The sequence below is a fragment of the Leptonotus elevatus genome, chromosome 19, assembly GCF_054856555.1.
Source record: "Leptonotus elevatus isolate MCC_2025b chromosome 19, RoL_Lele_1.0, whole genome shotgun sequence".
NCBI classification, from domain to species: Eukaryota; Metazoa; Chordata; class Actinopteri; order Syngnathiformes; family Syngnathidae; genus Leptonotus; species Leptonotus elevatus.
This window is the reverse complement of record NC_141257.1, coordinates 856,216-881,963: the sequence shown is the minus strand read 5'-3', so window position 1 is coordinate 881,963 and position 25,748 is coordinate 856,216. Positions and strand designations below refer to the sequence as shown.

The 25,748-nt window shown below is 44.1% G+C and overlaps 3 protein-coding genes across 11 annotated transcripts; 2 read left to right on the top strand and 1 right to left on the bottom strand.

Annotated features, from left to right (window-relative positions):
• Nucleotides 1–754: 754 nt before the first annotated feature.
• kat2b (K(lysine) acetyltransferase 2B) lies at nucleotides 755–14,945 on the bottom strand. Of its 9 annotated transcripts, XM_086062686.1 has the most exons (22): nucleotides 14,759–14,945; nucleotides 13,952–14,049; nucleotides 13,694–13,834; nucleotides 12,878–12,973; nucleotides 11,264–11,906; nucleotides 7,785–7,920; nucleotides 7,568–7,713; nucleotides 6,866–6,952; nucleotides 6,574–6,755; nucleotides 6,306–6,497; nucleotides 6,119–6,222; nucleotides 4,769–4,894; nucleotides 4,566–4,696; nucleotides 4,212–4,411; nucleotides 3,972–4,098; nucleotides 3,791–3,901; nucleotides 3,576–3,719; nucleotides 2,481–2,595; nucleotides 2,375–2,405; nucleotides 2,247–2,310; nucleotides 2,097–2,181; nucleotides 755–1,358 (listed from the first exon to the last, which is right to left on the bottom strand). In XM_086062686.1, the coding sequence occupies exons 5-22, from the start codon at nucleotides 11,510–11,512 to the stop codon at nucleotides 1,165–1,167; spliced, it is 2,424 nt and encodes an 807-aa protein (XP_085918812.1). In that variant the 5' UTR covers nucleotides 11,513–11,906; nucleotides 12,878–12,973; nucleotides 13,694–13,834; nucleotides 13,952–14,049; nucleotides 14,759–14,945; the 3' UTR covers nucleotides 755–1,164. The 9 variants fall into 9 exon arrangements, with proteins under 9 accessions (XP_085918812.1, XP_085918807.1, XP_085918809.1 ...); XM_086062681.1 differs by having other exon boundaries at nucleotides 2,375–2,595; XM_086062683.1 differs by having other exon boundaries at nucleotides 2,375–2,595; nucleotides 7,785–7,917.
• A 221-nt stretch (nucleotides 14,946–15,166) lies between these two features.
• On the top strand, nucleotides 15,167–17,775 carry otud6b (OTU deubiquitinase 6B). Its single transcript, XM_086063019.1, has 8 exons — nucleotides 15,167–15,407; nucleotides 15,915–16,063; nucleotides 16,133–16,210; nucleotides 16,276–16,476; nucleotides 16,542–16,656; nucleotides 16,733–16,794; nucleotides 17,401–17,507; nucleotides 17,580–17,775. Exons 1-8 carry the CDS (start codon nucleotides 15,332–15,334, stop codon nucleotides 17,656–17,658), a joined length of 867 nt encoding a protein of 288 aa, XP_085919145.1. The 5' UTR covers nucleotides 15,167–15,331; the 3' UTR covers nucleotides 17,659–17,775.
• A 1,808-nt stretch (nucleotides 17,776–19,583) lies between these two features.
• LOC147157356 (voltage-dependent calcium channel gamma-4 subunit-like) lies at nucleotides 19,584–25,674 on the top strand. Its single transcript, XM_086063013.1, has 5 exons — nucleotides 19,584–20,092; nucleotides 20,437–20,691; nucleotides 21,581–21,664; nucleotides 22,765–22,905; nucleotides 23,719–25,674. The coding sequence occupies exons 1-5, from the start codon at nucleotides 20,062–20,064 to the stop codon at nucleotides 24,522–24,524; spliced, it is 1,317 nt and encodes a 438-aa protein (XP_085919139.1). The 5' UTR covers nucleotides 19,584–20,061; the 3' UTR covers nucleotides 24,525–25,674.
• The last annotated feature ends 74 nt before the right edge of the window (nucleotides 25,675–25,748 follow it).

The following is a 25,748-nucleotide window of genomic DNA, read 5'->3' as shown; positions in this document are numbered from 1 at the left end:
TCTGGACTACGATGCCACCATGAATGGAGTGGATAAAATGGATCATGCAAATGCTGTTGCGTCTTCTTGCACGCAGGAGAGTGTTACACAAAGAAAAACTGTCGTTGAAACATCCACATATTTGTAAATAGCACCACAGTTGCACACATTTGTAAATAGTTTGCCAAATTGTTGTCAAATTGTTACACTGTTGAATGTAAATAAACGTATTTTGCTATCAAAAAACACTTTTTCATTCTTGGTGGTAGTGTTTTATAGAAGTAAAGCACTATTTAGGTGTTTGTGGCATCATTCATGGACAAAAAGAAGTGTCAAATTCACTAGAATGCATGAAATAATATCGTTTCACTAAAAGCTTGATTTCTCCGTATTTTGGTCCAAAACAGGCGAAATTGGGTCAAACTAACCATTTTCTATTGTTGATTACTAAAGAACGGAATAAGGTAGAAACAAACTCTTTTTTTCTGATGAAAGATGAAAGTCCAATCTTGTGTGTTTCCATAGTCCAAACAGAACATTTTCTGTGGACCTTGAAAGATCAGTCAAAATGCTTAAATCGGCTGATCCCTTTTCTGAAAACGTCTGGCAGTCAAAGAGTTAAAAACAAAATGAGTAAATCCGTTTCCAACGGAATTTGCTCTCCATTATTCCATCAATTATTTTGGCAATCTTTTGTTTTTGAGAAAAAAGCGTCTGGTTTCTTCACGACGACACAAAAAATGCTTTTGTCTCAAAGAAAGTGGAGAGACGCGCGTTCCCGGCGAGCCGTTTCATTTTATTCCGTCTATAAAAGCGACTAAATACTGCGTCGTTAAAAGCAACTGTACAAAGAGGAGCCTCTTACAAAAATGCTTTTTTTTTGTCTTAATACAAAACGGAAAAACGACACAGTATTGCACAAAGTGTAAAGTTGTCAATCTCTATCTGCAGCACAAATTATATCGTAAGAGAAAAATAAATTAAGACTGAATTGGTTAAACAGCAGTCGAGTTGTCGGGAAAGAAAAAAGCTCATAGAAGCAAAAGTGCAAATTTTGATAGTCGCGCCCGACATGGAAGAAAATATGTACATTTTTCATTGGCGTCGAGCAAGGGAGGGCGGCGCCGTTGCCGCCGTTGCCGCCGCCATTGCTGCCGCCGCCGCCTGATTGGCAGGATGGCGCCGCTACTTGTCGACGAGGCCCGCCTCTTTGATCTTGGTGTAGAAGAACTTCTCGAGTAGGTTGGCGCACTTGTAGTACTCGCTCTCGGGCGGGTTGTACTCGCGGCAGTTGGTGAAGACGCGCTGCATGTCGGCCATGAAGAGCTTGCGGGTGGCGTAGTAGCGGCTCTTCAGGCGCTCGCTCATCGTCTTCAGGTCTGGCGAGCGTTGGGAACACGTTTATGGCAAGGCAACAAAACGGCAACAAAACGCCAAGCGCACATGAAATGCTTTTCTGTGCGCTTATTTAGCCGGCGATAATCGTTTGTAAAAACGAGCACGCATGCATGTTGTTTTTGCAAAACGAATTTGTACTATGCATGTTGCTCCTTCAAATGTTCTGCTTTCAAATGTCCTGTTTTTTAAAAGTATATCTAAAAACTCATTACACAAGTTGATTAAAAGAGCCTTACCCTAAATAATTCCATGTAGAAATGCAAATTAAAAATACCGCATTGTTTTTAAAAATCTTAACCTACTGTAATTATTTCTGAAAATACATTTTTTAAACATGATTTTGTGTATAAAAAAAAAGAGGTTTTATTTTACATGCCTGACTACATATTTTTTCCCAGTATATTACTGTATAGCATATTTGTAAAATACAAAATCCATGTTTAGAAAAAAACGCCGTACTATACATCATTTGGGGGGGGGCTCATGTTTTTTAATGCCTACACGTTATTTGTTTGTCTCTGCATTGTTATACGGCCTGTTTTTACAGTTAATGCCTACATGGGAAAAAAAAGGGTCATTTTTTAGACTTTACTTCATTGGAATAAAAAAAGATTTGTGTGTTTTTTTCCTTCAACTTTTTTAAAGCCTTCCTGCACGCGCTGTTGTTCTTTTTCCCACGATGGACTTCTGTTGCTATTTTAAACGTGGATTTGACTCACCCATGGGGAAGCGGATAACTTGGTAGTATCCCGGCGCCTCGGTCTTCTTCACGGGTTCCATGAAGGGCCAAGCGTTCTGGTGACCCTGACAGACGAGACCGCGCCGAGTCAAGCGGCGAGTAACACGTGAGCAACACGCACGCGAGTCACCTTGACGTGCTGCAGGATGTTCTTGAGCGCGCCGTGCAGCTGCTCGGGGTCTCGGACGTCCTTCCTGCAGGAGAGGCGGCAAGGTCGATCCCGAGGTCACAAATGGCGCCCGAGATGCGCTTACTCACCCTTTGGCCAGCGGCTTCCATGCGGTTTCACCTGCGGACGCGCACACGAGAGAAGTCAAACCGGGGACGGCGGCAAGCGGGGGGGCCAAAGGACGGACGCACGCACGGATGCCGGGGATGCTTTGGACGGGAATCTGCCTGACGCCGTCCTTGAAGCACGAGAGGCCCGGGTAGACTTTGCGGATCTGGACCTGCTGCCTCTCCATCAGCTTCTTGATGATCTGAACCGGCGCCACACGCAAATTCTTTGTCATCTCAAATGCGCACACTTTTAAGATCCTAAATGAAAACCCTAACCGCCGTTTAAAACGCTCATTTGAAACGAAGCATATTTTGAAATCCAAATTATAAATAAATTAGAGTTTGAAATCCTACCCCATTTAAAACCCGTGCACTTTTTTGGCTGCGACCAGCAGAGGTGACAAATGTACATGACATCACAAGATGCAAAAAGAAAAAGTGGAAGGCCAGATTATGTTTCTATTTATTGTTATTTTTGCAAACAAGTACAGAAATGAGACACAATAGTTTAGGAACAAAGCTTGTCTGATGAGGACAAGACGAATCTGGACCAAAGTGATGAAAAGGCCAAACGTATGGAACACCAAAATTGAAATACAGCTAGGATTTTTAATATCGCTAAAAAAGTAATCACAGCTTGATTGTCAATGTTTTCTTTTCTTTTAAATGAAGAGAACATATCACGAGGCATGCCTGACCGTTTGGCCACCCGGAGTGTTCGCGTATGTTGTATTCGTTTTGGATGGCCACGATTTTCTCACTGAAAGCATTTCGCACACTGACCAGGAGATGGCGACAGTGCGGCGCCTGAAGACTATCCGGAATGTATTTCCGGCCGGAAAACGCCCCAACCGCCAACTACACACGTAAAGGACATTGTAGGTAACGATTCTAAAAAAAAAAAAATGACGTCACTTTGCTTCGTTTAGCTGTGTTTTTATTTTTATACATAGCTTTCCTCCTTTTTTTTTATTTATTATTATTATTTTTTTGTTAGCCCAGAACTGAGAATTTGGCCTACTGTGCTTCGGCAGGGTAACAAGATGGCGTCCGTGTCATATGACCAGCAGTTGTACAAAAAATGCTCGTCACCAATGACAAAAATGCTCGCTATAAACTAAATGCTAACTTTGCTTTGAAACTCACACTCTCTCTCTCTCTCGCGCTTGCTTGTACGCACCTCTTTTTGCTTCTTGATGATGACGGACAACTCGGTGTAGGGAATGCTGGGGTTGAGCTCGCACCCCATGAGCGTGGCGCCCTCGTAGTCCTTGATGTAGCCCACATACTTGGCCTTGGCCACCTTGATGTCCTTGGAGAAACCCTGGCAGAGGTCCCGGCGCGTTAGCGAGACCCTTGGTTACGAAGCACGCTGAGCGCCGGTCGCTAGGCTACCTGCTTCTTGAAGTAGCCGATGGCGTACTCGTCGGCGTAGGTGAGGAAGTTGAGGATGCGGTGCTTGATGTGATATTCCTTCAGGTGGTTCATCAGGTGGGTGCCGTAACCCTGCAATCAGCGCATCCAAGTATGGCGTGCGTGCGCGAGCGAGTCCGCGCGTGCGCGCGCGTGGTCTCACCTTGACTTGCTCGTTGGACGTCACGGCGCAGAAGACGATTTCAGTGAAGCCTTGAGAAGGGAACATCCGGAAGCAGATTCCGCCGATCACGCGGCCGTCCTTGATCAGCGACAGCGTCTTGTGCTTCCTGTCCGAATAAAAGCAACGCTCAACACATCCGGCGAGAAGGCGGCGGCGGCGGCGGCGGCGGCGGCGGCGGCGGCGGCGGCGGCGGCGGCGGCGGCGGCGGCGGCGGCTTACGGGTCGAAGACGAGCCGCGTGATGTACTCCTTGGGCATGCGCGGCAGCTGGTGCGAGAACACGTTCTGGAGGCCCACCAGCCACATGAGGATCCTCTTGTTGGGCTTCTGGTTCAACGAGTTGCCGATCACGTGGAACTCGATCACGCCCCGGCGCTCCTCCAGACGCGCCGCCTCGTCGCGCGCCGACAGCAGGCTGGTCTGATCCGCAAACGACAAAATGCATTCGATGCTAGACGAGTTGCAATTTCGGCAGAAATGATTTTAAAAAACAACAACACTTGAACGCCGTCAATGGGATTTCTAGTCCAAATCGCAATAACGTTGTTGCAAAAGGATTCTTGCTGCTGCTCACCTCCGGGATGGCGGCGGGGTCCGCCATGGTGGCCATCACCTCGTTGATGAGCTCCATGGGGATGTCGCCCATCACCCTGGGCCTCTTCATCTCCTCTTGGGGGAGGGGCTCCGAGGGCTTGCGCTTCTCAGCTGCCGCCAGAAAAAGAAAAATGAAGGAAACGCCGGCCAAAAGACTTCAGGGTGCGCAATTCGATAGCGTACCGGGACTTGGCTCGAGAACTGTTGGCGGTTTGCTGGCTGGACTGGCGGCGCCGCTCGGGAGGTCTACGCACGATGCTGGGCTGATGCTGTAGTATAAGGGCCTGGCCACCGGGGGCGCTCTGACGACTAAGAGAATAAAGTAGGGCAGGTCGTCGCGTATTTGCAAGTTCGTTCCAGCTCGGAGGCTAAATGCTAACAACATTCTCGCAAATTGTGCCATCATGAGGTACTGACTAGCTTACATTATAGCAATATTTTTCAAAATGACGGCGGTAGCAATAATTTAGCTTGAAACTCATTTTGAAATAAGCTATTACGCCACCTGGTGGCCATTGGGCATTCTCGCACGCAGGCTGGTTAACAAAACAGTTTGCTGGGGAAAACTTTGTATGTTTTACGACAAGCGTTGTTTTGATTGATGCTAAATGTTGAAATTTGCCCAACTTGTCGCAAACAAAGGCAGCAAGTGGCGCCGCCATAAATCTTTTGTGTTAGCATTTTGGCTGATCTTTCTTTTTTAATGTGATCCTTGTTGGTCTTGAATGTTGCAAGGGTGATTGAGGCTACTACAAAAGTTGACAAGGTCACATGTCAGCTTGACAATTGCAGGCTGTTAAAATTAGGGCTGAGCAATACATCAAATGAATTTCATTAACTCATTTTGCAAAATGAGTTGCATATCCATACTATAAATGTGGACTGCAATATTGATTAGAATAAATATTTCAATAATATATGCATTCATAATATTAAAAAAATATATATATTTTTTATTATTATTATTATTTTTTTTTAAGAGCTCAGTATTGTTCATTCGGAAATGTCATCATCATCGCTCTTTATTTATTTATTTTTTATTTATTTTTGTGTGTGTGTGTGGGCAAGGGCCATGTATGTGCGTGCGTGCGTGCGTGCGTGCGTGCGTGTATTTGTTAGCTCACCAAAAAACCTATTAGAAAAAATCTCATACCGTTCACCTAAACCGAACACCAGGAGACCCGAGGAAGGACCAAAGAAAACCAAGGAAGGTGAAATCCAGCACCGACCCGACACCCCCCACCAGAACTCCTCCCCAACCCAATAATAATATATTTTTTTAATGTACACAAGTTGTGAATGTTGAAATGTATTTAGATTTGGTATGCATTATTGTCGTCTGAACTTTTTGCACAACTATTATTTTTGAATAAATGACATTTTTCATTGTTGGGTTTGTTACATTGCTTAAAATCCATTAAGATTGAAGGAATGTGTTCTATGAGTGTTTTTCATGTTGCGGATGTACTGAATTGCGTGACGTGCGCGAGGCGGCGGTGCTGCCCGACATCTTCGTAGCGTTGAGCGACTCACCGGTATGGGCGGCCATTTCCCCCCCGGGCGGCCCTGCCGGCAAGTCTTGTTTCCAGATGGGCGAGCCGTGGCTGTAGACTTCCTCCTCCAGCATGGACAAGAACCTGACAACGCAACACGCCCACCCACGTTGGCCAAACGGACGCGGAAGCGGGCCGGCGCCATTTTGCTGGTTTGTGTCTCTGACTTGGGAAAGTGCGTGAGGATGAGCGTCCGCTTGTCGGGCGGCAGCTTGTCCTTCTCCTGCCTGGCCTGCTCCAGCAGCTGCTTGCGCAGGACGGCGAAGACGGAGCGCAGCAGCGTGCGGCCGAAGATCTGCGTGGTGCGGTGGCGCGGCAGGCTGTCGCAGAACTGAGGCACGTTGCAGTAGCACAGCCACCTGCAAAAGCAGCACTTTTGGGCTCTGCCGCCAAGCCGGTCGCGAGCGCGGGCGGGCGCGGGCGGGCGGCGGCTACCTGGTGTAGTTGGCCTTGTAGCCTTGCACGTCGTCGCTGGCGAGCCGCTGGCGTCTCTGCGACGGCGTCTCCAGCTGCCAGAAGTTGATCTGGCTGAGGAACATCTTGGCCAGCTCCGCGATGGTCTGATGCTCTTTGGACGGCAGGTGGCTGAATTTGTACTGCACAAAGCTGTTGACGCCCTGACGGCCGGCCGGCCACAACGCGCGCACCAAAAATAAGCGGGGCGGGGCGGGGAGGGCGATCGGCGGGCGATCGGCGGGCGATCGGCGGGCGATCGGCGGGCGGCTACCTGCTCGATGCTGGGCCTCTCGAAAGGCGGGCTCTCCTGTGCTTCCAGCGCCGGCTTGCCCATCTGGAGGATGCATTTCCGCAGGAGCTGGCAGACAAACACGCTCAAAAGCATTTCTAATCACATTTAAAAAAAATGTGACTCTTTTCATAAAATACCGGCACATTTTAAGCAAGAAAAAAAAAATTCTATATTGTCCGTTTATGACTTAAATAATCATTCTTGGAAAATCTGCATTTTTCCCCTCAGATAAAACAAATATTTGTTTTATGGCTTTTTCTCCTGTCAACAAATTTTCAATGAATGAAGTCTTTTTGCCTTGTTTTTCTTGAATGAATATTACAAACTTTAACAGCAACAAGAAGAAGTCTGACTAAATCATACTTTCTCATTACATAGCTAAGATTTCTATGCAAAAAAAATCAATGAAAATATATATTTTTAGAAATAATAATAAAATAATATTTATATATAATTTATTTTAAAATTCCCTCAAATGCAGTTTGTTTTCTTTGGAAAAATTCACTTTTTTTGGGGGGGGGGGGTAGCACAACTGCTGCTGTCTATTTGCGGACTGGGCTGAAACTCTGCATGGAATTGAGGCCAATGTAAAGGAATTGAAAAAAATGACACAAATGAAACATGTCTGCCCCAACAACACTGACGCACATCAAGCGCTTCTAACGACAAACGGAGTCTTACTTTGAAGAGCGAGAAGTAGACCTGCTTGGTGTCGGCGTCCTCCTCCTTGTGCACGCACGTGTACAGGTACTCCACGTCCAGCGCCACGCCCAGCAGCCGGTCGATCTCGTCCTCGGGGACGCGCTCCAGATGGCTCACGTGATCCCCTGCCGAGCGAAGCAAACCCGTCAAATGCAGCCACGCGACACATCCACGCGTCGGGTCAGGCTGCTCGCACCCAAAGCGTGCGAGCAGCTGCGGCAGGGCTGGCGGAGGTTGCTGGCGACGGGCTGCTGCTGCTGCTCACTGCGCGGAGGCGTGGCCGGCGGGTTCAGACTCTTCCAGCCGTTGCACTTGCACGTGCCCTCCGCCTGCTGGCAAAAACACAACATGACACACTAATGGAATCTACGAGCAGTTGCAGTCGAACCCCCGCATACTCGCGCTTGGGCGGCGAACGATACTCCTGTTCACAGATATTAGTTGTGCTATATTTTTGGGGGACGTTTTATTCTCGGATTTTTATTCTCTAGATACTCCCATATTTTGTGGAAAACATATTGAAGGTTTATTGGTGTTTTTTTGAAGAATTTTTTGGGTAAAAACAAAAACATGCATTTCAATGGGCATCAACGACAGGATGACTTTTTTTTTCTTGAATAAATGAAGCAAAATTTTCAGACTTTCTTTTTCTTGGATAAGCACTTCATTCATTTGTCAATTCTTCTGGAAAAATAAAAATAAAATGACTATTCTAGTCACGTTGCAACGTTTTGGGATAAATGCAAAAAAATGTCAATGGACTTTTTTTTGTTTTGTTTTTTCTCTCTCTAAAATAAAAACTACTCCAAATCCTTAGATTTCTTTTTCTTGAATAATAAAATATATACAAATTCTCTGCAAAAAAATATACATTGTTCTTGTCAGATTATTTTACTCAAATAACATTTCCCCTAGCTAATAAATACACTTTCTTTTTATTGTCATTGTTCCAACTTTTCCTCCTTCCAATTTTTTTTTTTTAATTGCATGCAACTATTTCCTCATAGAAATGTTACATGTCTTAAGTAACTTTTTTCCCCTTTGAAAAATACACTCTTTTTTTGTACTAAAATTAATAATAATTGGCCAGGACATATTTACACTCAAATGTTTCCTTGATTGCAATTTTCTGTCCTTATAAAAACAACTTTTACATCCCAGTACAAACTCCCCCCAAAAAACTACTACTTTATTTTATTTATTTTTAAATCTAAACACTCTCGTAAGTTGACTATTTCTCGATGCAAGCAGCCATGATATTAGCAAGTTGAGTAAGTTTGTATTTTGTGGCTGCGCAACATGTTGCGGCCTGTCAGTGTCAGGCCAGAGATACGTTGTGCGCATGCTCGTAGAAACAACAACAAACTCCGCCCCCTCCCTCGCCTCGCCAGCAGCTGTCAGCCTGTCAAAACAAAGGCCGCTTCTGCAAAAAAAAAAAAGCGCCTACTAATCAAACTCCTGACGACTCAAGGGCATATTATTCCTTATTTGCGAGTAATAAACGGAGACGCGGGAACGCAGTCCAGTTGGGAAGCGCCCCCAAACCCGTCTTGCCAATGTTTACACCCCCCCGTTGAACAACGAAGAATGCAGTCGAAGAAGGAAGGCCCGCGTTGAGAAGTCCAAACCATTCAAATGTTTGTTTGTTTGTTTGTTACGCTGTTGCGCAAGCGTAATGGCTTCCATCCATTTGCAGCGACGAGTTCGGGCAACAAAATGCGCCAAACGCAAAGACAAGTCGCCTTGGGGGAGGCTTCGCGATCATAATAATCACAATCACCATCATCATAACACGGATCCCACCTTGCAGGACGAATAGAGCCCGAGCTTCTCCAGCTTCTTGTGGCGAGGCGACGAGCGAAGCTGCGCCTTCTTGACGCCGATCCGCGCGGAGCCCCCGGCGGCGCCGGAGCTCTCGGCGCCGCCGGGGCCCGGAGCGGCCGGAGCCGAACCCGCGGCGCCGATGGCCGGCGAGCCCTGCTGAATCCCCGCGCTGTCGGCCATGGCGCCTCGCAATCCCGGCGGAGGGGGAAGCGACCCCCCCCCCCCCCCACGCACACACCTCCCCTACTCCCCCCCCCCCTCTCCTTCCCGCCGCCCGCCCCTCCCCGGTGCTGGCGGCGGTCGACGTCCACCGGGGACCGAGCGCGTCTTGTCGCCGCCGTCCGCGCTAGTCCGCCAGCGGAGGATCAGACATGGCGCTCGTCATTCTTTTCCATGTCAGGAGGAGCGCGTTGCCATTTCCCGCCGCTGGGGGGCGCCGCGGCGAGCAGGCCGAATGTGCAGCCAGGCAACCGATGAGGCCGCTTGCCTCGCTTGCTTTGGACAAAACGGCTCAAGGTCAAACTGGCTCACACACGTCATCTCCTTTACAAAGTATTTTCCATAAGGAACATAAATACATTTAAAAAATGCTTCAAAAGGGTTATGTAGATGTATCTAATATATATAGATACACATATTGTGTAATGACATTTAATAATAAAACAAAAAGTAAGTCAGATGCTTTTCAAGACATTTTCCCCACCCTAGAATTGTATACTTTTAACAATAAAAGCATTGGAACGATCATTCACTGCATTCAAATGACATGATTGTATTCCAGTATTTATTAGTTTAGTCCAGCGGTCCTCGAGTCTCCCGATCCAGAATGTTTTCCATGTCTCCCACGGCCAACACAGGTGTTTCAAACCATCAGCTAATCAGCAAGCTCTGCATGAAGCCTGATAACGATCTTCAGCTGTGTTGGCTGGAGAGACATGGAAAACAAGCTGGATAGGGGTTCGAGAAACAGTGGTTTAGTACAGAACAGGTTAAAGACAAAAATACGACTTTTTCTCAACATGACTTAAGAAAGGACAAAGTCATTTTTCCAGGAGAAATACAGTTCAATATTTTTATTTGAAAAAGTTAGCATTTAGAAGAAGGAAAAAGAGGGGGGGGGGGTTATGAATTAGGTTGGTATTTTTAGGGAAAAAAGGTGTGACTATGATATTATAGTTGGACTTAAATGATAATATACAATGAGGTTATAACGCTCACGCCCATCGAAACTTTCTGAAACGCTTCGTACAACTGAGATCGACGCACGACACGCTCGCACCCGTCGATGGGAAGGCGCAACCGAGGGGCACAAAAGGCGGAAGCGCAACAAATGGGACGCGGCCCCCGCGGCGCAAACTGGAATTGAAAACAAAGCGGATGTGTGAAACCAGGAAGTCGGAAGTCCCGCCTCCTCCGCGGCATATGCCGCATCGTTTGAAGCAGGAAGTCGGAAGTCCCGCCTCCTCCGCGGCATATGCCGCATCGTTTGAAGCAAAAAAGTGCCAATGCAGTATTTTGCAAATCAGCTGATGACACTTATTGAGCAAAGGCTGACAATGACTTTGAAACAGGAAGGCTGATAAACACCACATCCACTTTTTAAGACCGCCAATGAGGAGACACGCCCGCATATCGTTATTACATTTTTGTTGTGTTTTAGTTACACAACTGCTACGTCGACAACAGGCTATTTACAGTATTGTGTTTATATATTTATACGGCATGAGCTGTTATTAGGACACGGTGAAATGCTTGTGAGTCATTAGTGCAAACAAGGCGTGTAAAAAGTGAGAGGGAAAAAATTGTGGGTTCAAATACACATACAAATATGGGACAAACTAAACTGGGCACCTCTGACGTTGGCCAAGCCACAAATGACAAGCGACGACTTTTGATGGCTTTAAGGATATCGCAAGTTGTCGTGGCTTCCAGTTGGCGCTCGGCAAAACTTTGCACACCGCCCGCAAGTCTGCAAACAAGCCAAGACGGCAGCGCAAAAGACACACTCAAAAGAATCTTGTAAATCAAGCATCTTTTGGGGGAGGGAAGGGGGCCCTTGCAGGTGCATCGTGGAGCCACCAGGGGGCAACCAATGCTCATTTATGAGTCACGTGTGCTAAATTTGACTGTAGCGCAAACAAGCTTGAAAGTTGTGGTACCTTGACTTACAAGTTGTTGTTTTTTTTACGGTTTTCGTCTTGAGATTAAATATTTGAGTGGAAGCCAACATCTTCAAAACCCTAACCCTCTTTGAACCAAACCACAAAACTTTAGTCTTACAGTGTCTGCTAGCTTAATGCTAACACACAAATCAAAACAGCTTAGATGGGCGGACGAAACTAGGTTGTGTGGTGTCTCCTGAATGTCTGTCTTCTACTGCCCCCTGGTGGCCAAGTCACATACGCCACACCACGTCAGGTCAGGTCCACGCCGCGGTTACGCCCTCCGTTGCTGGTGCCCGCCCACTCGGGCTCCGTCTTGGGCAAGCGCTGAGCTAGCAAAAAAGCAAAAAACTTTTGATGACCTTCAATCTTCATGAAATATTTGAGTTTGAACAAACTACTTCAAGGGTCCAGTTGGATAAGAAAAAGTAACAAATACACTCATGAGAATTAACTGCAGTTATTTTTAAAGTGCCCTATAAATAAAGTTTAGAAATTTTGTATTTTATGCAGGAAATTGACCATTTTCTTATTATAAAGAAGTCAGTATTTTTTCCAAAAGGGTATTTCTTTTGTAAGGGAAATGCAGTATTTCTATTAGAAAATATATTTTTTGTTTTGGGTTGTTTTCTTTTTTTTTTTAAAGAAAAATGCATTTTTGGGAGGGGAAGTCAATATTTTTCAGGGAAATCCGTATTATTAAGAGCACAGCTCTTTTTTCAAGTAAAAGTTTATTTAAATCATTTTTTAAGGCAGAGTCAGTGTTGAATGCTTGAAAATTGTTATTTTTATTGTTTGAATTTGGAGTACATAAGTCAGTATTTGTACAAGAAAAAGTAATTTCTTAAAAGCGAAAAATATTATTTCTTGATAAACTTGTATTTTTAAGGAAAAGTTGATACCGTTCCGTGTTAGAAAAAAGAAAATAAATTTTTGGGGTATAAAGTAGTAAAATAGTTGATTTAAAAAAAAACATGTAAAGAGTCTAGATACTATTTAGAAAAATATGCTAAGTGAAAAACAAGTTTGAAAAAGTTATGCAACATATATTATTATTATTATTATTATTATTTTAATAAAACAAGTCCAACAATTTGCTGACACAATTTGTCCTTGTGTTATTTGTCCATGTCGTTGCGTATGTCGCAAGTTCATTTCAAGTTTCCTTTCTTTTCTTTTAAGGAACGAATGAAGAAGAATGAAGAAGAATGAAGAAGAATGAAGAAGAATGAAGAAGAATGAAGAAGAATGAAGAAGCATGAAGAAGCATGAAGAAGCATGAAGTCGTGCTGCCGACACTCACCGATAGCCAAAAACATTTCGTTGACATTCATGGAGACGTCGGCCAAGACGTCTCCATGAAAAGTCAACTGTTGTCGTCTGCATGCGCCTGCGCGTCCTGCCAAACAAACACACACTTAAGCATATAAAAAGTCTACACACCCCTGCATGTTCAAATAACATTATTCTGTGATATATTAAAAAAAAAATGAGACTGAGATAAAATATTTCAAAAATGTTGTCCACCATTAAAGTGACCTATAACTAGTACAAGTCAATAAAAAAATAAAAAATAAATTTCCCATGCTTCTGATTACCCTTAATAAAGTCCAGCTGTTCTAGTAGACTTTTCCTGATGTGTTTAATTTGATGTGTGTTTGAGTGTTGAAAAGAGCTGCACCCGACCTGGAAGTCGAAAACCGTGTAGAATCGGCACCTGCATTCTTCTTTTGTTTAGTTTTTAACCCCAAAAATTCTTCAAAGAATGCAGATCAACAAAAGAGAAATGTGGGGAATTAAAGGATGAAAAATGATGGTCAAATATTGAATTTGTTTCATTTTTTTAATCCACTAATATGGAGGGGTCAACTGGTCAACCGTTAATGTCGCTGCTCTTTTACATGAGACTCTGTTTTGAGAAAAATTGGATTAGGAAAAATGTATTACACAGAAAATAATTGCAATATTGCCCAGATTTGTGGTTGAAATAAATGAAAACATACGTGTGTAAAGCTTACGATTGATCAGTTTAGTCATGTTGATTGCAGTCTGGCTTTTTGTACCATCTGAACAGCGCGCAGCGTTTGAGCCGCCGTCTCCGTCAGCGCTTCCTACTCACCTCCTGGAATTCGTGGAATTGCCCCTCGACCAAGCGCAGCACCAAGCTGGACTCGCCCAGCAGCAACTGGTCATCTTGTTGGCGCCGTTGGGGTCTTGTCGCTGCGCCCCGACTGGCCATGACGACCTCTAGCACGTTTCGCTGGAAGCGCAGATCATTTGGTCAATTGAAGCAGTTATGGGATGCCGTATGCCACCTTGGCGGATTAAAAAGCACAAAACACAATTTATAGCCTTATGTTTTGACCCTCTTACATACCATGCATCGCTTTGGAACTTATTTCCGGTGGAAGTGCCCTTTCATTCCCGCTCAAGCGACTGTGTAAGCGCCTTAGGCGTGACTTCTGGAATGTGAACCTTTAACACAAAAATAAGCATCCATGTTCTCTTTTCTTCTCGTTGAGCCAACAGAGATATATTTAAATGCAGTCTTAATACAAGAGCTCAAAAGAATCTTGCTTGACTGCACAAAGGTGTCGTTTTGAAGCTGTTTAAACACTCAAAACCAATCCGTAAAAGCATGGTCTGTTTCCGTTTGAGGTCATGTCACTCATAAATATGCTATCATAACGTGGTTACGCTTAAAACAATACAATAAATAGCATGTAGGTTGTCCATTAATGCACATTTTATACTTAACACGTAAAAACAGTTTTAGGCAACACTTGACCACTCTATACAGCTACTCCCACAACACAGATTAACTCGACTTTTAAATTGACATTCAACGCACCACGCGGCCATTTTAAAATACACTTCATTTTGCGTGTTATAAGTATCATTCATTATTATCACCTTACTTGGGGATAGCAAACAGTTTTGTTGGTCTTGCAATGACACTATAAAGTCAATATTTTAAGTACGTGTGCATGCTAGTTAGTTAGCATAGACAGGACATGCTTTCTGGTAAAATAAAAAAAATACGACTAGATACCAAAACAGGTGACAAAGTAAAAAATAAAATAATGTGGCCCCAGGCTGATAAACAACGGCGACATTAGCGCAAGGAGGCTAGCGCGACAAGCTAGCTGACTACCGCCACTGTGTCATCATGTATGCCGCTAACCTGACAGCCAGACGACGCTCAGGAATGTCAAATGTATAGAATGTCCACACGGATTCGGTGCTCAGCTGTCAGGGAGGTAAAACCGAGGAGGGGGGAAATGCACAGTAGTCACTTTCTTCTGGCAAGTTCCCTTTGGAACCGAAACATAAACAAGCAGCTCTTCTTCCGCCCTAGCGCGCAACGTCACCGTTCCATGACGTCACCAGCAATGACGTTGAGCGGTAGAATCCAGTTTAAAGAATTGTCGACTAAAATGTACAATATATATAAAAATGTTTATTATAGTTAATCAACATTTATATTAATTAAGAAATATATATAAATCGTTACAAAACAAACTACACAATGGAATACAGTACCTACCGTGGCAGCGCCCGTGTTACCCCATCTGGCCAGAAGAGCGCTGTGACCACTTGTTATCACTGTTGCGACAAGCGAAGAAGACACTCAGGAAGAACAGCCGGAATGTTTTGACTGTGGAATCTGGTCTAATTATTTTCTAACGTAAAAACATGCAACATGGAATCTTATGAACATTTTCACGTAGCAGCCTAAAAACGAAATATTTTCATCATGGACGAGGGGGATGTGGAGACCCCGGAGGAAATGTTGCTAAAGCGGCATCGTAGGGATAAGAAGGACCTGCAAGGTAAATATTCCATTATCTTCTGTTTTATATCCAAGGTGTTCATTTAACTGAATTCTTGTGTTGTTGCTTGTAGGTCTAAGACTGCACCATACTTTGTTTAGCTACATGATTACAAACTGTGCATATTGATTTTACGTCACAAATCAAAATGGCGGCTTTGGCTTTGTAGTTTTTGATTTGTGAGGATCAAAATGTGATAAAATGAAGTTTGAATACTATAACAATCTGCCTGGTTTGTATGCTAGGCAAAGGAAGCATTTGCATTAAAAAGTTGCATTACGGAAATATTGGAAATGCCCGGATGTTCAGAATTGCCAATTGTTAAGTTGATACCTCAATGATTGTGTCAAATTAAAACAAAAAGGAGTATTATTACTTAAGGCAGATATATATATTTTTTAATTATAAAGGTTAAACCTATATATTTTAAATGGCCAATTGTCGTAACACTTTTGTGTTGGCGGCTGTTTGAAAGTGCAACATAAATAAAGATGACTTATTTGACAGCCAAAATCCAGAGCGTGAAAAATAGCGTTCCCAAAAATGACAAGAAGAAGCGGAAGCAGATGATGGAGGAGATCGCCAAGATGGAGGCGGAGCTGGATCAGAAACATGGCGAGGAGCTGCGGCAACTCGTGTCCACCTCGGACGCAAAGGTACAACACTAACACAAGAACAAGAAGTGTTTCAAATTCATTTTTCTCCACCGCGGATGTCCTTTGAAGGTGGAAAAGGCGGTGAATGGAGTGGAGGTGCTGACGGATGAGGTGCAGCCTCGCATCTCCAAAACCCAGAAGAGAAGGGTGAGCGCCAAATTTAAGCGTATACTTTACAAGTCAAGCGTCCTTACATTGAGTTTTGCTCCCAGGACAAGAAGGCCGCCCAGGAACGCGAGCGTGACAGCAGGATCGCCGAGGCAGAGGAGCAAAACCTGCGGGGCCAGCGCCACCTGGAGGGCGTCAAGCTGGCGGAGAAGCTGGCACTGCGAGGTCTTCAGATCAAGGAGATCTCCTCCGACGGCCACTGCATGTACCGCGCCATCCGGGATCAGCTGCTGCGGCGAGATGAGGTACGAGCGCGTCAACCGTGACCGCGGTGTGCTTGTGCTCTATGTGCTTGTGCCGGATCTTTTAGTCAGAGTTGAGCGTGAAGGCGCTGCGGTGTCGCGCGGCGGCGCACATGCGGAGCCACGTCGACGACTTCCTGCCGTTCCTCAGCAACCCCGACACGGGTGACGTGTACACGGCAGGTACCTGAACGCAACACACGTTACGCGACTCGTCAAACACTTTCATCAATATAATAACGTGGGGATTGTCTTGCAGAGGACTTTGAGAAATACTGTAGCGACGTGGAGCACACGGCAGCGTGGGGCGGACAGCTGGAAGTGAGTTTTAAACGCGGCAGGCTGGAACACTGCGTCAAAACTCAAAAGTAGTGAATTCAAATGAATATTGTGCGTTACATTGAGTTATTAATTTGCAGTAATAAATTGCCCATTAAAAATGAATGGTACACAAATGTTAAATATTGTAAAAAAAATAAAATGCAACATCAAAATAAACAAAAACAGTTCTTAAAGAATCAATGCAAATGTCTTGAACTCAAAAGTGATCAACCACAGCAGTGATTTGTTCCATACGTTCCAATTGTGTACCACTAGAGGGAGCTACACTTTGAGAATCACTGTAATGTATTCATTTGTATTTTTTTAATTTAAAATTTAATTTGACACTTTTAAAGTTGTTTTTCTGACCAGAAATGCTAATTTTATTTGTTATTTTTTTAACTGCAAATGTTTTTATACCACTTAGTATATATATTTGCATTTATTTATTTTCAATTTTGAAAGTCAAATTTATATAATTTTTTTTTTTATTGTATTAAGAAAAGATTAAAAAAAAAGTTGGACATGGAAGCACAAAAAAAATACCCTTGAGCTCAAAACGTGTCCATCATAGGAGTGTCAACTACGTCTGAATTGTCTGAACAGCTCCAAGCGCTAAGCAAAGTCCTGCAACGTCCCATCAAAGTCATCCAGGCCGAGTCACCGGCCATCACCATTGGGGAGGAGCTTGCCGCTGACACCGTCACCCTGATGTGAGTTCCTCACATGAAAAAAAAAGAAGAATGTTTTGGTTCCTCTCTCATGCGTCACGCGTGACTTTGCAGCTACATGCGTCACGCTTACGGGCTGGGAGAGCACTACAATTCCGTGGAGCCGCTCAAGGAGCCGGCAGACGACAGCTGACAACATCCGGATGCAGGAGACGATTTCTTCGTGTCGACTTGGAAAATATCCACACTTTAAAAGCATACCAATGTTGAATCAAGTATAATAATAATAATAAATGTTGGCAAGTTAGAATTTTGAGTATGTAGACAATCATTCATATTGTGAAATGATTTTTGCTGAATGATTTAAAATTCAAACTGGAATCTGTTATGTTGAAAAAGGAGAATTTTTGGAATAAGAAAATGGAGTAGCCCTGAATAGCACGATTTCTTATTGGAGTGTGTCGAAATTAGAATGGTGTGATTTGGTGATTGAATGTGAAAAAAGAGAAGAAGTTCTTGATTTAGAATGGGCCGCGTACCTACTGACAATTTCTGGTCCAACTTGCTGCCTCTGAGGTCAAGGTGCAAATGCAGCGGCTTCCCTGATGCGCTAATGCCGAGTAGGATCTCCCTGCACAGCGCAGCAGCAGCCCTTGCCAGCGCTCAGATGGTCTTTCAATATAAACATGAATTTGAAAGATTACAACGGAAAAAGCCGTCACGCAAACATTTGAACAAGGACCAGAAGACAATCAGAAGTTCCTGAAGACCTTGTTGTCTGATTCCGCAAATCTGTGAAGATGTGCCGGATGGTCCTTCCGTTGCTTCGAAATCCACTCCACTGCTGTCAATATATATATTGCCATGGCAGAATCTGGACCCTCTAAATTGTGCGTATGTCCGCTAACTCCGATTGCACTTTCAATAACATTTCAATTCTCGTCAACCCCAGAGCCACGAAGAAACATTTACTTTACTATTTCAATAAACAGTCACCAGTAATGTGTTGTCCAAAACATTCGGGAGTAATGTAATGTATATTCAATAATTAGTAAAACATTGAATATTACCCATTCAATATCTATATCTTATTTTGAGACATTTCAAAGTAAGAAGACAGACATTTGCAATTAACAACCAATTACAAAAGGGAAACTTGTGGACACCAATATATATATATATATATACATATAAAATATAAATATCATTGCAGTCACTGGCATGCACCTCGATGATGGATGTCAGCAGGGTACACGACTTGGCAAATGGCACACACACACACACACACACACACACACGCACACACACACACACACACACACACACACACTGCAGCGACTGTGACAGCTGGAAAAAGCCAAATAGAGTCAGAGTTAACAGACAATGAACTCAAATCTTTGTGTTATCAAGGCACCGATTTCATCTATTATGTGACTATAGAAATTGAACCAGGAAGGGTAAAAAGAAAAACAGCCAGTCCCATGGCTAGACGACAAGAACATGGGGTAAAATCTAAAGAAGAAATAATGCAACATCAATCAGAATACCCGAATGAATGAAATGAAAAATGGCCGGCATCTGTCTCCTGTTGTCTGCTCTGTTGCTGCACCCCCCCCCCCCCCCCTGGCTTACAACAAAAACTCTCTTGACAGCTGCCATCGTCTGTTGAGAATTTATTTTCAATACCGATTTTCATCCATGCATTTCCTTAACCGCTTATTTGTGTGTTAATAAGAAATAAACTAGCGCCGCCCGCTGGCCTGTCATCAGGACTGCAAAGTGGTTGCTTCAGTCAGTTATTTAAAAAAAACATTTTTTTTCTTTCATACACGTGCGTCGTTAACGGTTTGGGAATTTGGGCTGGAGCTGGATGATTCCAGATCATCTTCAGGCGCGACAGTGTCGCCATCTCCTGGTCAGTGTGAGAATCGCTGTCAGTGACAACTTCTGGGTTCCTCAACAAATGAGACAAGCCGTTAGACAAGTGCTATACTGTATTGCTATACTTTTGGCTTACAAAGCGAAATGGGAGGGGGGGGGGGGGGTGAGACTTGGAAAATCGAACAATTTTTATACCTTTTCTTTTTCCAGATTACAATTGTTTTTTTTTTGCGTTTCAGAATTAATGGAATGAACGACAGGTATTTATGTTCCCGAGCTGTTTAATTCCCACTGAAGTGTGCACACGACACAAACACTCACACTGTCCACGGTAGACGTTTGGAAATCCAGTTGCCATGGCGACGGACGAGCGACCACTCACTCGCCTGCTTTTTCCTCTCTCGCTCTCTCGCTCAAATCGACTTCGCCTTTCCGACAGGCGAGGAAAGGAAGCTCCCCTTCTTCTTCCTCCTCCTCCTCCTCACCTTTGTTCTTTCACATCTTCTCATTTCTCCCTCACCTTTTGTCTTCCTCCTTTCTTTCTTTCCTTCCTTCCTTCCTTCGCCGACGCCGGCCGAGAGCGGCCAGTGAGCGGAAAGCAGAAGACAGGTGAGAACTGAGGAGGACACGCAGACGTCAGCAAGCATGGAGGAGATCAGCAGGAGCTGAACAGGAGCAGCTGCCAACATTCGCCCCACAACAAGCACAAGACGGCATGGAGGCAAAAGGCAGGAACCTGCCCTCAGGTAACACACACACACACGCACACACACATTCACATAAAACACACACACTGAAACAAACTCACAATGACTCACACACACAAAAATGTATCGAAGACGCATCATTGGAAAGAAAGACCATTTTGAGCATTTTCCCTTCAAAATGCCATGAAATCGATGGAAATTTTAAGAGGGCAACCCATACCAGTATCGGCTGTCGTCACGAATACCGATACCTTGAAATGAGGCAACAGCCTGATACGATACCGCACAACATACCTTACACACAAGAGTGAGAGTGATGATGATGATGATGATGATGATGATGATGATGATGATGATGATGATGTGGGGGGGCGTCAACGCAGAGCCGGGTTTCCTGGCGCGTCCGGTACTGGCGTGGTGCGAGCGCGGCATCCAGGTGCTGCTGACCAGCATGGGCGCCTTCGCCGCCTTCGCCCTGATGACGGTGGCCATCGGCACCGACTACTGGCTGTACGCGCGCGCCTTCATCTGCAACAGCACCGCCAACTCGTCGGCGGCGCAGGACGACAGCCCCAAAGACAAGAAGGACCCCGGCGCGCTCACGCACTCCGGACTCTGGAGGATCTGCTGCCTCGAGGGTTTTTATCATTTTTTTTTAAATTAATTACATTATTATTATTTTTTCCTGAAAAACTCTGAAAAAGATTACAACAAAACAAAGCAGTCCTTAAAAAAAATATATATATATATTCCCCCCCCCCTATTTTAGGGAATATTTTTCCTGTTTTTCTTAATTTTTTGCTTTTTGAAATATATTGTAATACTTACATCTCTCAAAAAACTGAAAATAATTCATTCTGGAAAACAGAAAAAAAAGGGTAACCCCCCATAACTTCCACTTCCTAAAACACAGCTTTAACAAAAACATCAATAATAAAAATTAAAATTAAAATTTGTTACAGATACAAGTAAGCACTTAGCTTAGCCTGCTAACGTCCAGCCATGTTCTTGCAAAAAAAAAAGTATTGATTTGGATTCAATGGAGATGTGACGTCGTCTACAAGCGGACGCCGACGCACTCTTGGATTTCTCGTGTTGCCAAAAGTACACACACAAGCACAAATGCTCAAAATACAACTTGAGAGTTTCGTCACTTTCCTGTTTGGAATCCAACTTCCTTTTCGACTTGTATCAAGCAGTGCTTCTTCATTGTTTTTTGTTACTCGCCACTGTTGCTTCCTTGCACACTTTGACAATGAGAGCACCACTGCCACTTACTGTACTGGATGTGCAATCACACTTTAGTATGCCCCCCCCCCCCCAAAAAAAAAGTTCCCTGGGATCACGTGACCACATTTGAACGACAACCGTCAAGAATTCAAATATTCCCATCAGTCAAATGAGTCAACATTCGGTGGGGTCTGTTTTTCCTCGTTATTGGACGAAACCATATGCAAATGAGCCGCACACATTCCGTGACATGCCATCTGCGTGTGATTGACAAATTCCTACTTTGTGGCCCGTCAGGTTTGAAGCGAGGCGTGTGCTCGCAGATCAACCATTTCCCAGATGACGCCGACTACGACCAAGACTCCGCTGAGTATCTGCTGCGTGAGTGACACATCTGCAGCGCGCGCGCGCGCACACACACACACACAAAGAGGAGGAGGGGGAGGAGGATGTGGAAAGGACAGAAGGGGGTGGTGGGCGGACATCCACGCACAAATTGCAGTCGGGCAAACGCGATGTGCATGTGTTGATGCGCGCGTGTTTGGGTGTCAGGTGCGCACTTGCTGGGTCTGGGGGTGGCGATATGCACGCACGCACGCACGCACGCACACACAAAAGTAGCTAATGGATTATTTTCAGCTGTATGAGGCAGACGCTGTTGCTGGCTGTGTCGTACATGAACACCATTTTGTTCACAACCGCTCTTCCGTTTTGAGATGCTACAATTTGGACATATGCGATGACCTTACGTGTGGAAATATATTCTATATATATATATATATATATTAATATATATATATATATTAATATATATTAATATATATATTAATATATATATTAATATATATATTAATATATATATTAATATATATATTAATATATATATTAATATATATATATATTAATATATATATTAATATATATATATATTAATATATATTATTATATATATATATATATATATATATTAATATATATTATTATATATATATATATATATATATATATTAATATATATATATATATATATTAATATATATTATATATATATTAATATATATATATATATATTAATATATATTATATATATATATTAATATATATTAATATATATATTAATATATATTAATATATATATATATATATTATATATATATATATATATATATATATATATATATATATGTATGTGTGTGTGTACTTAAACCTTTCGTCAGATAAAACAAATAATTAAAAAAAATATATATTATTATTTTTTTTTTATATAAGATATCCTTGAAATTGCACGATGTGAAGATCCATTTTCTATTCTTGCCATTTCTAGCTCCTAATCCTAAAATGACCACAAAAGGGTGATACTAGTTATCAGGCGTCATGGCAACCTTGTAACAAGACCGGGTATCCGTACGCCCGGCTTCAATACTCGCGTCTGCCGCTAATGGATATGAAAGAATGTTTGTCTCACAAGTGCGTGTGCGCAGGCGTGGTTCGGGCGTCCAGCGTGTTCCCCATCCTGAGCGCCGTGCTGCTGCTGCTGGGCGGCGTGTGCGTGGCTTCCAGCGGCTTCTACAAAAGCAAAAGAAACGTCATCCTGGGAGGAGGAATTCTCTTTGTGGCCGCAGGTCAGAAGCGACACACTCGCACCACATTTTGGATCTCTTTCACACTTGCCAAACTCGGGCCCGATTGATTCATCGGACAAAATAATCGACCAATCTATTTTTTTTTTCCTAATTCCTTTTTTTTTGGGGGGGGGGGACCCTATATTCTGCCTATATTCTTCAAAAATGCTGATTAACAGTCAATATACGTTTCCATCCATCCCTTTTCTTAAGCGCTCATTCCTCACAAGGGTCACGGGGGTGCTGGAGCCTATTCCAGCTGTCTCTGGGCAGTAGGTGGGGTACACCCTGAACTAGTTACCAGCCATATAGTATCGCAATAGTAACATGTGACAGTGAGTTAATTTTTTTGGGGGGGGGGGTAATATCTTCTTAAATCCTTTGCTCCCAAAAATGTGTAAATACTTAGATGTATATGTATATATATTTTTAATGTTTTAAATGTCCCTGGATGATTTATACGTTTTTATGTTTTTTAATTTTATGCTAGAGCATACAGAAGACTTTGATGCAGCCTCTGAACTGAAGAGAATGCTTAAAGCAATGGTAGTAATTACAAACAAGGAAAGAGCTTTTTGCAACATGGCCCTGGTTGATCTCTTATACTCTGCTGCCACCTGCTGGCCCGTTTTTGTAACTACTACCATTGCTTTAAGCCACCTCTTCAGGTCAGAGGCAAAATCCCCTATGAATACGTTTTTGGGAGCAAATTAATTAATCGGACGGTTAATTGGTAATGAGTGGGGTTTTTTTTGGTTTCTTTTCAAAAGCCAGACGACGTTGTTCGTTTTCAAGCCGCAATCTCGTCCTCAGGCCTGAGCAACATCATCGGCGTGATCGTCTACATCTCGGCGGCGCTCAGCGACATTTCGCCGCGGAAGGACGAAGACAAGAAGTGGCACTACTCGTACGGCTGGTCCTTCTACTTCGGCGGCCTGTCCTTCATCCTGGCCGAGATGGTCGGCGTCCTGGCCGTCAACATCTACATCGAGAAGAACAAGGAGCTGCGCTGCCGCTCTCGCGCCGACCTCTTCAAGAGCACCACGCACGCCATGCTGCGTCTGCCCAGCTACCGCTTCCGCCGACGCTCCCGCTCCAGCTCGCGCTCCACCGAGCCGCCGCACTCGCAGGAGACCTCGCCCATCGGGACCAAAACCTTCAGCCTGCCGCCATCTGCGCCGCCCTTCTCCGTGGCCACCCTACCCAACCCCCATCACACCAGCGGCGGCGACATCTCCATCTACACCCTGTCCAGGGACGGCAAGCTGGGCAGCCTGGGCGGCGGCGCGCCCCCCCTCTACGGTACCATGGACCGCGCCACGCTCTACCAACTGCACAACTACTTCCCCAAGGACGGCGGCAGCGGCGGTAGTGGCGGGGCCGCGGCCGGCGGCAGCGGCACGCTCCCGTCGCACTCCAAGTCCAACCTGGCGACCGCCGCCCAGAACGCCGCCCCGCTGAATAGCGCCGCCTCTGCCGGCGCCCCCGCCGGCGCCACGCAGTCCGGGGCCACCATGGAGCGGGACCGGGCCAACGTGGGGACGCTGGACCGACTGACGGCGAAGAGGGACCGCGACAGCAACTCCGATACACTCAACAGGAAGACCACGCCCGTCTGAAAGACGATTGGTGGAGAGGGAAGAAGGCGGGGTTAAAGTCCAACCATGAGCCAATTACAGTTGGAGGAGGGCTACAAATCCAAGATTGATCTGTCCTGACATTTTGGACACACAAGAGCCATATGTACAAACATACCACACACACACACACACAGTGAGCGCAAGATGACCAAGTTTGTCATTCTTGAAAGCTGTGAAATACGAGACCAATCCATTTGCGCGCGCACACTCCTGCCTGCCTTCTGCTCTTTCTTTTTTTCCCCCTCAGGAACACGACGATGTCCTGCGGAAGACGACGCAACGGTGATGTCATCACGTGGCCGAGAGCAGACGGTCACATGTTGATGACCTCACACGCGAATGCGAATTTATCGGAGGCCGTCGATGGATGGATCGATTTGGCGACCGATCGATTGTCGGGCCTGTTTTTCCCCTTTGTTGTCGTTTTCAGCTTGCAAGTGTCAACTTGCGCGTTTGAGCCTCAAAGGAGACAAAATGGAGAAAGTGAAATGTTAATTAAGCACACCGTGCCAACGCAGAAGAATATTGATCACAATAATGATCACATTTATTGTATTTATCAAACCTTTCGACTGGTTTTTTGATACGCACATTAAGGGACTTGAATTTTTTCCACACTTTTGTTGATGTTTTTTTGTTGTTGACAGTTTGCTTATTTCAAGACTGTTGTACTTTGTGGTCTCAGTGGAGTCACGTGCACAAGTGAGGTTATTTTTATTATTATTATTTTTTTACAAATGAGCTCATATTCAAGTACATATGATGAGTATTTGATTCTGCTTTTGTTTTCCATCAACATTTCCCGGCTGGCATTTGAACAATGATAATAACGTGTATTCAATCTATATTTTTTAATGTTCTAACTAGCGTTTTTTCCTGGTGATTGATGTAAACAGTAAATATATATTCTTAATGTATGTTAGTGCTGAGAAGGGGAGCTCCGAGTTTGTTGTGGGTGCAAAATTGAGCTGCTCACCAGGTATCGAGTCAATCTGATTCAATTAAAAAAAGAAATGAAAAAAAAATAAATCATAATCATAAGCTCCTTTTCTCAAAAGGATGAAGCAATAAAACTACAATTTACTGCTCAGATACTTATAATTAAAGGCATGTACGTACATCTATCAAAGTTGATATTCAATAAAGTTGTTTATGAAAATCATGTCACCATGCACATTGCACGCCTGCAGGGGGCAGCATGGA

Bases quoted from the DNA above. Each gene is read 5' to 3' on its own strand.
- otud6b (XM_086063019.1), top strand. From the start codon at position 15,332: ATGGACGAGGGGGATGTGGAGACCCCGGAGGAAATGTTGCTAAAGCGG. The intron at 15,408-15,914 runs GTAAATATTCCA...CTTATTTGACAG, and splicing joins GGATAAGAAGGACCTGCAAG to CCAAAATCCAGAGCGTGAAA. The intron at 16,477-16,541 runs GTACGAGCGCGT...CGGATCTTTTAG, and splicing joins AGCTGCTGCGGCGAGATGAG to TCAGAGTTGAGCGTGAAGGC.
- LOC147157356 (XM_086063013.1), top strand. From the start codon at position 20,062: ATGGAGGCAAAAGGCAGGAACCTGCCCTCAG. The intron at 20,093-20,436 runs GTAACACACACA...GCGTCAACGCAG, and splicing joins AGGCAGGAACCTGCCCTCAG to AGCCGGGTTTCCTGGCGCGT. The intron at 22,906-23,718 runs GTCAGAAGCGAC...TCTCGTCCTCAG, and splicing joins AATTCTCTTTGTGGCCGCAG to GCCTGAGCAACATCATCGGC.
- kat2b (XM_086062681.1), bottom strand. From the start codon at position 11,512: ATGAGCATTGGTTGCCCCCTGGTGGCTCCACGATGCACCTGCAAGGGC. The intron at 6,223-6,305 runs GTCAGAGACACA...TTGCGTTGTCAG, and splicing joins ATCCTCACGCACTTTCCCAA to GTTCTTGTCCATGCTGGAGG. The intron at 4,895-6,118 runs GTGAGTCGCTCA...TTATTCTCTTAG, and splicing joins GGAAATGGCCGCCCATACCG to TCGTCAGAGCGCCCCCGGTG.